The 12,327-nt window shown below is 42.1% G+C and overlaps 2 protein-coding genes across 2 annotated transcripts in view; both read right to left on the bottom strand.

The window, feature by feature from the left end:
* STK24 (serine/threonine kinase 24) overlaps nt 1-2,746 on the bottom strand; it is a 34,518-nt gene extending 31,772 nt beyond the window's left edge. Inside the window, exon 1 of the mRNA XM_063304829.1 lies at nt 2,545-2,746. Coding sequence (XP_063160899.1) covers nt 2,545-2,589 — 45 coding nt within the window. The 5' untranslated portion in view covers nt 2,590-2,746. The remainder of the gene's footprint in view (nt 1-2,544) is intronic.
* A 5,708-nt stretch (nt 2,747-8,454) lies between these two features.
* The window catches only part of SLC15A1 (solute carrier family 15 member 1), a 34,233-nt gene continuing 30,360 nt past the window's right edge, over nt 8,455-12,327 (bottom strand). Inside the window, exons 23-24 of the mRNA XM_063304393.1 lie at nt 11,983-12,090; nt 8,455-9,217 (exon numbers count right to left, since the gene is read on the bottom strand). Coding sequence (XP_063160463.1) covers nt 9,008-9,217; nt 11,983-12,090 — 318 coding nt within the window. The 3' untranslated portion in view covers nt 8,455-9,007. The remainder of the gene's footprint in view (nt 9,218-11,982; nt 12,091-12,327) is intronic.

Here is a 12,327-nt window from a genome sequence, read left to right as displayed (position 1 = left end):
GTCTGATGCCCCTTCCAGGTATGTTCAGCTACAGTTTCTATCATCCCCAGGCAGCATGGCCAATAATGGTAATTAGAACAGCAGTTACATTACAACATACCTGGAAAACATCTGGGAATGACTACATGGCAAATTGCTTCGGATGAACAACAGGGAAGCTTTCCCAAAAGTTTTAATTTTAAGAACTTTCCCCCCTTAATTTAACTAACATGAGTAGAAATGCAAGAAGAAATTTTTGTAGGCTAGGAACTTCGGAAGAACTGGTTGTTTTTTAAAAGATATTCAAAGCCCAGTTAAAAATAAAATATAGAATATATTGACAAAGAATAAAAAAACATAAAATATAAGGACTTACTACAAGCTGACTATTGTGGAATAATATTGAAAACTCTTTTTGAAAAATGAGTCAAAAGAATTTGAAAATATAAGGTGTTATTTACACAATTTATTATGCTGTGGAGGGCAGATTATCAGATAACCTATATGTAATTTTCTGATACAGCTTGACTGATCCAATCGGAACATGGTGACTTTAAGTAGTCTTTTCCCCATTTAAAAAAGGATACTTAAATATAGCCGTATTTAGTTAATATCGCACTATAGTTGTCAATGTTTTAAATCCCTTTTCATTGTATGTTGGGATATGCTAAACTATGAATTACAATCTACATTTTTATAAGGCAAAAATGTCTGACTTTTACCATTTACAGTTGGACACTGGAAAGTGGGAGTCCCACCAGGGTAAATCTCACTTTCGCCAACAATTATACCTACATTTCAAACCATGTAACTATACCCTGTTGAATCCAGGTGATCACACAGAAATCCAGTGCTGCCCGCAGAGACTCCAGAGACTAATCATGAATAATTGTTTGTTGTACTATGATCCTGGATCCACCACTGTAGTGGGCTCTAAGATTGCTTACCTTCCTGTATGCATGTGTGACTATGTACATGTTTGTACATATATATATCAGCTGGGTGAGAGCAATTTAAGTATGCATAATCTATTTTGGCCCAGCTTGATTCACGCTTCTCAGATTCCTTGCCTGATTTGGAAAAAAAAAATGGAATTCTTTTCTTTGTTCTTGCTTCCTCTTTAGTGCCAACCTGATTTGCATTGCGCACAGTGCTCTAAGAGGTACAAATGCATATCACATACATGCAACCCTTATCAGAGCCCTCCTGTACAGGTTATTGGGGGAGGCAGCACAAAATGAGAAATAACCACAAGATGGGAAAAAACAGAGATCACGGAGAGATCAGTTCTAGTTTTTAGTCAAACAATGATAGGATCTTTCTTCAGGGTCTGATTAATGTCTTTAAAATATATTAAGAAGAAGACCTTGGAAGGGGCTATGAGAAAGATCAATGACCTGAGCAAAGGATCTGGATAGATAATGATCTTAAGGTCAATGAAATCTGGTGATATTCTGGGTAAGATAGAGGAGGAGAATCTGTTAATTGAGGAAAAGCTCAGCATCCCTTTAACTGATGGCTTACAGCTCTCCTCCCACCTCCATCTTTTATCTACTGAACAGAAGATGCGGACCCGTCTTCCTCTACAACCACATTTCAGAGCTCTGGAATTCACAGGGCCTCCTGAAATGCAACTGTTGTTTAGGATTTGAGATATCAGGCCCAGCAAGCTCTAGAATTCAAAATAAAAAAGGTACTCTGGAAGTACACTACAGAGTTTTTCAAAAAACAGCTTCCTTACTGGCCATGCAATCTCTCAAATGCATATGTACAGTCCAACTACCACTTGTAAAAAATAGCCATAAAAGTGGAAATGTCTGAAATCCTCTTCATTAGTGATTTTCCTTAACATGTAAATTTTAAACTCCCCCACAAGGATTACCTCAGGAATGCCATCCTGATGCTGCCTTCCTACATCTTGATTTTGCTAACCAACACCTAAATAATAAAAAGAGCAACTGAAGATACAAATTGTTTAAGAGAGAGAGAGAGATGGATCCTCAAACAACATCTGTGGTGTCTTCTACAAGTCAGCTCCAAATGAGAACCTGGGCACATACAAAAATGAGCAGCACAGGACACCCTGAAGGTCAACTCTTCTTCTTAATTACAGCGGACCAAGAGGTGTCTGCAAAGGTGGTTTATTTTTTGCCAGCCCCACTTAGGGAACAAGGATCCACAGGCAACTTATTTCGCAAGAGAAGGCAAGTGGGGTAACCCGCTCTCTTCGCCCTCCCTCGTTGCCAGGGGCGCAGATGGAAGGGTGGCTGCACCATCACGCCCACGCCTCCCCTCGCCCCCTCCCCGCACACGGATGCTCCCCGCAGATGCCCCCCGCCTGCCTTCCCGACGACCCCGGCCCTCTCCCCGCCTGCTGCTGGCGCCCCTTCCAGGGCTGCAACCCCCCCGAGCGAGGAACCTCGTGCCAGCCCCCCACCAGATGGCTGCAGGGGATCCCCACCCCAAACCACCTTCTCCCGCCAGAACCTCCACAGCAGCTTCAAGCCCAAGCAGGGGGAGCGAGAGGGGAAAAAAGAAGGCCGGGGGGGGCGGCTGCTCGCTCACCTGCATCCCCGGCAGGCCAGGCTGCTGGACAGGGGAGTGAGCCATGATGACGGAAGCGGCAGAAGCAGCGCTGTTCTTCCTCCTCCTCCTCCTCCCGCGCCCTCTCCCCCTTCCAGCAGCTCCAGGCAGGACCCGAAGGATTCACATCAGCCTCGGCTCCGCACAGCAGCCCTCGCTCTCCCCTCCGGCCCCCCCACCAGAAGGAACCACGGACGGAGTACGGAAGGAACGTGCGACCGGAGACTGGTTGGTTGGCTGCTGGGCTGCGTGCGCGCGCGCACAACAGCCGGGTGGGAAGAAGGCAGAGCCAGTGTGGCCCCGCCTCCTGGGCGAACCGGTGTGGGAGGCCTCGGCAGGATGTAGGCTCGCTGAGGCAGGAGGGCGGCGCGCCGAGGTTTTCCGGGTTTTTCTCCCCCAGCTGCGTCCGGACAGCCCTTTTTTATTTCTCGCTCAACGTGAGCCATCGGTGGAGGAGTGTCGCTCCCCTCTTGGTCTGCAGGAGGCCCTAATGCAGCCATGCCAGATGAGGGAGCACTGCGAGGTGTCTTTAATGATCTTGATTTCCAACCACGTGTTAGGAACGCGTTGAAAGATAAAGAGTTGAGCTCCACGCCCGGGGGGTCCAAGTTGGACATTATGGAAAAGAAGGTGGTTTGCACTGTATTCTTCCGGGCTTTCTATCCTCCCAGGCCAGTCTACCTCTGGCATTTCCTGGTGGTCTCCCATCCAAGTCCTCTGACTCCGCTTAGCTTTTCCAAGGTCAGCTAAGGTACTTGCGCTCGCCGCGACTTGGATGTGGGGGGAGACCCACGGCCGCGTGGACCAGAGTGGGGAAGGAGGCGCCAAGGGCAACCCGCCCGCAACCTCGTTGCGAGAAAAGTGCCCAAAGGTGTCCGTGAAGTGCCGCCCAGGAGACGTTGCCCTTTAATAGCGCCGTCAGGCAAGAGCACCGTCGTGGAATTGCTGCCTGCGCGCGCCCGTCTCGCTCCTTTCCTCACTACTGACCCCGGGCCGGACAGAGGAAGGCGGAGCGAGCGCCCTTGACTGGCCGCAACCTGGCCGCAAGCGAGGAGGAGGAGGAGGGCTCGGCCGCTCCTTCGCTTCCGGCTTTCCTCCCGCCGCCTTTGCGGCAGAGGGCGACCTTGGCCATCCCGCGCCTCAGCTTCAGCTCCGGCTCGAATCCGAACGGGCACCTGCACCCACCACCCAGCCCCGTGGCTCCCTCTTCGGGGCTGGTGCAGTCGAGAAAAACCTGCTGCAGCTGTTTATTTCACGCTCCCCCCATCCCCCCATGATGTCAGGCAGCTGCTTCGAAGGGTTGCGGGCTTTCCAGTCCAGTCCCGATGGCAAAATGAGCCCCCTCGGTGCCTGGTGACCAAATTTGGAATCCTCTCACCTATTTCTTGGAATGCAAGCTCCTTAATTTGGTTTTCTAAAGCGTTTTAATATATGTAAGGGTAGTCCCTTTTTAAAATCTCCCATCGTTCTAATGTTTTTGTATTTGCTCTTTAAAAAAACAAACAAAAATACCTGTTGGGGTTTTTTTAACCTGAAAGCAGGATGGAGAAATCCAATTCCCAGGATGCCTTGGGAGAAAGGGATGTTCTTTAAATAAGTTTCAGGTCATTGTTAGGCACCTCTTTGTTTGGATCTATATTCAATAATAAATGTGTGAATTCATCCTGGTTCAGGAATTTGCTAATGTAAAGAGGGAGGAGACTATCCAGGATGCAGGAGAAAGTAGGGTCAAGCTAACTTGCTTACCGAGATCTTTTTTGTCAGTACGAAAAAGGAGAGATTTTAACTTCATTACCGAGGGGAGGATTTTCAGAGGGGAAAATGGACACAGCTTGGTTGGGTTGCTGCAGTACAGTACTAACACTTCTCTAACCACTGCTTCACTGCAATATAGTAAGCATGTGCATCACAGTACATCTATTTTCACATACACAAAATGCAGCTGGTAACAAGTCTTACATTAGGGAATACTTCGATGACCAAAAAACATTCTTTGATTTTCTCAAATTCCTGTGAACCAGCATAGGAGTAGATGAGTACATTTTGGATCTCTAGGTTTTGCCATCAGATTTCTTCAATATATTTTCTGTGATCTGGAGACTGCAAAAATAATAGCTGTCAAGTGGTGGTGGGGCCTGTCTGATTAAAGCAGTGCTGGAGCATTGCAATGCACACACACCCCACATGAATCATGACATCACACCCAAAGAGGTGGGCCTTGTATCACAACATCATGATCCCAATTTTTTCATTCTGACAAAAGCAGCAAGATCTGGGAGATGCAGCTGGATTGTCTCCAATTTCTAGTAATGGCTTGGTTCACCCATCACACAGTGGTGCTTAAAAGTTTGTGAACCCTTTTGTATTTTCAATATTTCTGCATAAATATGACCTAAAACATGATCTGTCCTCTACACAAGTGGTAAAACTAGATAAAGAGAACCCAATTAAACAAATGAGTCAAAAACATTATACTTGTTCATTTATTTATTGAGGAAAATTATTCAAAGCTACATATTTGCCTATATAGATTTATAGTAATTAAGAAAGAATACTAAAAGTAATCAAAATATGTAATCTCCATGGAACTGCTTGTGCACACAGTTTTCCTTAAGATATAATTATATATATATATATATATATATATATATATATATATATTTGTGGGATATCGATTATAGTAATTGATAAATTGTGAAACACACACACCCTGAACCATGATATAATTAAACTAATTAGTTTGACTTAATAAGAAAAAGGCAGCCAAGAAACAGTTTTTTATTCCCCTCATGTGGGAAGCTTACATTTCCCATTTGTAGAATTTATATCAGATAGTAGCAGGAATAGGAATCTTAAATTCCAGATCAATCATTTCAACTGCTCCCCTTTCTGTAGTCATGCGTATTTATTTCCTTCAACATGAAATAAGCATAGGTGTCTGATAAAAGTCACAGTGTCATTGTGCAAATGATGCAAACCTCATAACTGACATCCTTTGTATGATGATGTCATGGCAAGTGTGACATCACTTGTTCCTCCTGCAGATATCCATGGAGGTAAGACAGCCCTGCTGCATTTGAAGGTTCTCTTCTTTCCCTCCCAGCCCTGCTGCACAGAAGCAGACATCACGCTATAATACCATATTTGCCAATTCCTCAGCGCACTTGCTTTGCAATCTGAAAAACAACTTAGAACTAGCAAGACCCAGGAAGTTCTTGCTTACTGTCAATTCTTATTTTTGTATTAAAACCACCTAGTATGCAGTACTATCGGTTGTCCAGGAGCAATTTTTAATATATGATTATGTGCCATCAAGTCGTCGTTGACCCTTAGCAACCACATAGATAGATTTCCTCCTCACCTGGTCTTTCAGGTCTTCTAATGGTGCACCCATCACTCCTGTAACAGTCCATCCATCTTGTTGCTGGTTGTCCTCTTTCCTTCTACTTTTCCCAGCATTAGAACCTTTTCAAGAGAACTAGGTCTTCCTCTAAATTGTCCAAAGTAGAATAATTTGAACTTGAATATATGGGTGAAGTATATACTGGGAGAAATTTTGAGAAATATCTTGTAAGACAAGAGTATATATTTTTTAAAAAGAAAACTGTAATTCCAAGAATTAGAAACTACACAATCAACCACTCCATAAAGAGGTGGATGCATCTGAAACAAGAGTATTTCTTGATTTCTTCTGAACTAGTCGCTGCCTGTTGGGGGCCATATAGAAACTTTCTTTGGACATAACCCCAACCACATGAAGATTTCACTACAGTTCTGGACACTAACCACAATCTGTAACTTGCTGCAAAATCCCTAACCCTATTTTTCTTCCACCCTGTTCCAGAGATGGATTAGAACAAGGTCATCCTAGGGTGTGCAGATGCCCTAGAATCCTGTCCCACAGTGCAGCTTGAGGAAAGGCTGTTTGCGTGTGTTGATTAAAAGACAAAAAGGAAGATCCAGCCAGCATACCAGCTGACTGGATCTGCTCTGCCAAAACCCTTCACAAGGCTTGCTCGAAGCAGAGCCTTTCTTCCATCTGGAGTATTGTATGATGGTGCTCCCTGAGCGCTCAGGGTAATACTAAACATGTCTGGGGTCCCTGGATGGTGAGGACAAAGTGGACAAAGAAAAGCACTGAGTTTAAAGTGCCTTTGGGACGCTTTGCAAATGGAACAGATAATGGCGTGGCAGAGCTCCATATGTATATTTAATAAGCCAGAGGAGGGTGAAGGAGGGATTTGTAGACCAATTCCTCCCACTTCTGCAGTGAATGTAGATCCTGGAGGCCTGAAAGAGAGAGATTATCCACCAGCAGAGAGGTAAATTTATAACAGCCATCCCAAGTTGCTTGGGACAGTGGGAATAATTGGAATTTTAAAAGGTGTCATAATGGTTGCCACTGGAGATGGTTACTTGTCCATTCACACAAAACAGTTGTCATGGTGAAAATCATATCATGAAATACCAACTTACTGGAAGGCAAGAATATAAGTTGTTATGGCAGGGAACATCCTTTTTCTTCCAGTCGTGGACATGCTTCCCAAGACTCTGGAGGAAAATGGGGAAGCGTTCCGAGAGGTGCCTCTGAGCACTATATTGGAAACTCCAGAATTAGACAGATTTACATGAATCAGTTTAAGGGAAGTGGTTAGACTGAAAAATGGTAAGATAAAAGTAATTAAAAATGTGAAAAAATGGGCAGGCAGGATAATGAACTAGAACTCCCATATCTAGGCTGCAAAGGTTCAGATGACTACTGAATGGTAGCAGGAGATAGAAAAACCTAACTCTGTCTCCCTCTAGTGATCATCTGGATTCTTGCAGTCCAGATTTGGTAGCTAAAGAAAAAGAGTTTCTATTTCTTGGAATAACCAGCATGTTATTACTAATGAACAAAATATACAAAACTTAGAGCAAGATATTTTGTTGTGTACCTACTTCAGGATGAGGAAGGATGAAAGATGTGAAGAGTCCACATTTTGTGACACTATTTAAAAAACCCACAACCAGCAATGTCAATCAGGAACACAAAAGTTACCCTCTAAATAAAAGTTGGGTTTTCATAGAAACTCATTGGGAGGTTTCCCACAATGACAGGTTTAACATGAAGGGAGATTCCCCACACAGTGATATAAAGAAAAACAGAGCCTGGAAATATGGTAGCATTTCAATTGTCAGCCGCCTCCCCCCACATTTTTGTTGTTACATTTTCATATTTCATATTCTAAGCCATTCTGAATTACTGGGAAGTAGTGTGATCTCTCTCCCTCCCTCCCTCCCTCCCTCCCTCCCTCCCTCTCTCTCTCAGGGACAGAGAAACATTGATTTAAACAGAAATTAGGACTGATTTGAGTGTAACATTGAGCTAATAGATATTTTAAAAGAAGCCATCACAGATGTGCCCAAAAGTTTAACCCTGATACTTTCCAAATGCAATCCAGCTGAAAAGCACCCTATCCGCAAATAGATAATAACAAAAGGTAAAGGTAAGGTAAAGGTTCCTGTTTAGTCGTGTCTGACATTAGGGGACAGTGCTCATCTCCATTTCATGGCCGAAGAGCCAGCATCGTCCGAAGACACTTCCGCGGTCACGTGGCCAGCATGAGAGTCACGGAACAGTGCATTTGCGTGCTTTTGAATTGCTAGGTTGGCAAGAGCTGGAGCAAGTGCGGGAGCTCACTCTGTCAGGCAGCACTCGGGTTGCAAACCGCCGAACTTGCAACCCTCCAGTCGACAAGCCTGGCGTCTTAACCGCTGAGCAACCACACACCCCTTTTAACAAAAGGTAAATCCTGGGTATCTTCTCCTTCTGAAAAAGTAAACTCAGACTCTAATGGTAAGAACCAAGCTTTATTTCACTTGCCTTGATTGTCTCACAATGCAATTCCCTTTATTTTTTTTCCCATCTACACCACAACAGGCACATAAAGTTAGGCTTGGGAGAATCCACTGGCAAGAAAGGAAGAGGTGTTTAGTGCAATACCTGATCGTAAACATTTAGCTGGCTCAGATCAGTCTCCAGGAAAAAGTGAAATATCATTATTGGTAGGGCAGCATGAAAACACTTGCAAATCTTTGGGCCTATGTATAGCAGGAGACATAAATGTCTATTGCTATGAATATTTGCCTTCTTCCATATAAAATTAAAGTAGTTCTGTATAAAAATAATACTTCGAATGTCTTTTCACAACGGCCATTGCAATTAGATTCCGATTTTAACCAAGTGTAGCCTGCTGACTACAGAAAACCTCAGTTCTTCATAGGAGAACTGATTTCTGAATCTTCAGCCACAGGCCTGGGTATTCATTTTATGGTGCTCTTTACTCATTCCTGTTCAGTCAGACAGCTTGTCCAGCAACAAAGTGTCCCTTATGAGTCTCATACTACAGGTGCAGTGTTCTGTGCATAAATTTACAATCTCATTCTGATTTCAAACATATTTTCACATCTTAGTCTGTAGTTGAGATCCAACTTCATTTTCATAAATTTGTTGTTCCCTTTCCATTTGGCCTTTCTCTTTCTTCTTCTGCTCTTCTGCTGCAAACTGAGCTTCAACCTCAGCTGGATCCACATAGGTGTAAAAATAGGCCATAATAGCAAAAATTATAGTAACTGCAAACAACAAAGCTGCAAAGAGAACATATTCTGCCCACTGTGAAAAAGAGAAAAGAAAAGAAAAAAGGATGAAAACAGGGTTATTGCACCTTGCGGTCTTGCTAATGAATAAGCATGTCTACATTGGCTCAGAGAACAGAACATTCTTATCTTCTCTATAAGGCAAAAATTACAATCTTTTTAGGCTTCAGAATAACCTCAATTGAATCCAAATGGTACAAGTAGCAACTTGAATACTAAGGGGCTTGTAGGAACTAGTACTCATATGGCAAATTTACAGGATTTTAAATGGCATTTCATATTTGGAACATCCCTGAAATCCATTTTCTACAATTTTAGTAGAAACTTTCCAACCTTTTCTTTCTTAGTTACACCTAAAGGACTGCAAGTTGTATCCATGCACATGTCCTTCAGTATCTGACAATCATGTATCTAGGAGATGATACCACATTGCACAGTTCATGCCACAATTTACACCCTGCAGATGTCACTAGACCTTGTGAACTACACCTACATTATCCACATACTTTGGTGCAACATTTTAATAATTCCTAGATGTTAAGAGGTCTTCAATTTCTCACTCCCCAGTAGTAATGGCACTGATCTTTTGTCCATGGTATTTACACTGGAGCATGCAGGCCACATGGTGTAAGCCAGGTGTGGGAAAATTCTGACCCAATGACAACTCTCAGCTTCTTCTCACCACTGGCCATTCTGCCTTGGGATTCAGGTAGTGATAGATCATCAACATCAGGAGGCCCTGATTCCCCAACATAATGTAAACCATGATCATCCTACAAATCCATGCTCAGTTAAAACACAGAGAGCTTTAAGGCAAAGAGTATGCCACCACATCTTCTTCCGGACAAGTCTGATGTACTGTACATATGGAGACATTTTTACAGGGATTAACATTTACTGGACAATAGAAAAGAGAAAAGTATCGTTTGGAAAAGGGTTCAACTTTAGTTCCCTGGGAAGAGGTATCTTGATGGGATTTTCAGTAGTCATGCCTATGATTGTACAATTAGTTTTTCCATTAAGATAGGGAACTGCTTGCCTAGAGATATGACCTAACCTATAGCTTTTCCAAATAGGAGAGCAATTAGGCTTAGTAAAAAAAAAAAAAGCCCATTCTTGCAAATAGAATATTTTACTATAAAAAGAACATCACTTGCCAGCTTCATTTAGTGACACTATCTGGAAGCAGACAGCCTAACTGCAGTGATCCATGCTCTGATAATCTCCCATTTTGATTACAGTTCTTCGTTGTATATGAGATTCTCTTTAAAATAGTCTAGAAATGTAAGCTACTGCAAAATATGTCTAAAATATATATTTTTAAAAAAACTCAGGGAGTTATGTTCATAATATGTTGGTCTACACTGATTTCTTACTTGTTTTCAGGGCCAGTTCAGATCAATGGGTTTGACCAATAAAGTTCAGCATTGGCGGGATCCTCATATCCTAAGAGAATAGCTCCCACTCCTTACTCATAATTTCCTTAACCATAAGTGTCTCTTCCTGCTGAATCTCACATGTGGTAACAACAACAAAGTCTTTCTTGATAGGGATTTTGAGGTACCCATCCCAGGGAAGTCTCACCATCAGAATGGCTGTCTTTTCAACCCTAGATGAAAACATTTTTTCCCCTCAGGATTTAAGATCTATTATTTTTGTTCCTAATGCTATTTGTGGTTTTGTTTTATTTTATTGATTTTATACAGTATATTTCTTTTTATTGTATTTTATTAGTAAGTAAATAAATAATTTATTGAATAAGTCTCCAGACCATTTCAAGTATACAATGGGTAACAACAATATATGCATATCTTAAAACAAGATACTAAAACGAATAAATTACAGACCTTAAAATTTAAATTTAAAATCTAAACAATAATATTAAAAACTTTTAACCTTTATAACATAATACTTGTATCCATATGCTCAAATGGGAGATGAGTAAAGGCTACATTATCATCTCTTTTCAATGGAAAGGACAGAGACTTCTTGAGATTGGGATTTAATTCTTACTAGCCATTTTGTTGACTTAGTAACTGACAGAGCTGCTGTGTCCATCTAGCATGTTGTACTTTATTATGCTATACTGTACAAAGCCTATGTTTAGCTAGGATGGATGGATGGATGGATTAGGGTTAATCTTCACCTCACTGAAACACTTATCTATCCATATGGCAATTAAGTTTAGAGGATAAAGTCATGAATGATCAATGGAGTACAGGAGGTAAAGAGAATAAGCAGTCAACAGCTGGTAGAAAAGGGAAAGAACAGAATGGAGACAGAAGATAGACTGACTGACTGACTGACTAAAAAGTATGGAGTGAGTAGGTATTTGATGCATGGTTACAGGAGTATGCATAGGATGCAGAAACCTGCATGAGAATAAGTTTGGGAGCTGCAGTCCCACCCATTTCTTAACACTGTTATTCAGTCCCCAACAGGTATTTTCCCAAAGGAATGCAGATTGAGTCTACCCATCCCCTGGTTTACACATTATTCCTCTATTGTCTTAATGGAACCAAAGAAAGCCTCCAGTATTTAAAAGTAACATAACAGGAAGCCTTCCCTCTTGTAGTTACTGGAATATACGGTGTTACAGAAAGCTGGCATATGGATGAAATGCTCAGTTTGGTTTTTATCATATTGCCATATTTACATGTTCAGCATCTTAATACAGCTATGGCTCTAGTATAATAGCACAGCTGTTTTTGTGACTCTTACCTATGCTACTGAACATTGCCATTGCTTATCAAAGCTTTGTTTTGGTTAATAATTATTTACCTGTTCACTGAGTTTTGAAGCACCAGCTATAATAAGAACAATGATATTGCCAAAGGCCACCGTCAATAGCCAGCCAGCTTGCAGCACAGATTTCATGTTGGTAGGTGCCTACAAAACAGGATATTCAATTCAATTCAATAGTTTTGCACCTTGTTTCAAAATACAATATGGGATATTTAGTTTTAGGGATGTGCAAAATGCTTCAGCATCAAGATGGTCCTGAGAACTTTATTTTGAACAAGACTCAACCATCTCAAGGAGGCCTCTTCTGAGGAAACCACTCTGAAATGGGTTGTTGGGTCTGTGCTGGGTCCAAGGGTTTACAAATTTTCTGATACTGATGAC

This window comes from Candoia aspera, chromosome 5 (genome assembly GCF_035149785.1).
Source record: "Candoia aspera isolate rCanAsp1 chromosome 5, rCanAsp1.hap2, whole genome shotgun sequence".
Taxonomy (NCBI): Eukaryota; Metazoa; Chordata; class Lepidosauria; order Squamata; family Boidae; genus Candoia; species Candoia aspera.
Note: the sequence above shows the minus strand (reverse complement) of the source record. Positions and strands in the feature narration are given on the sequence as shown.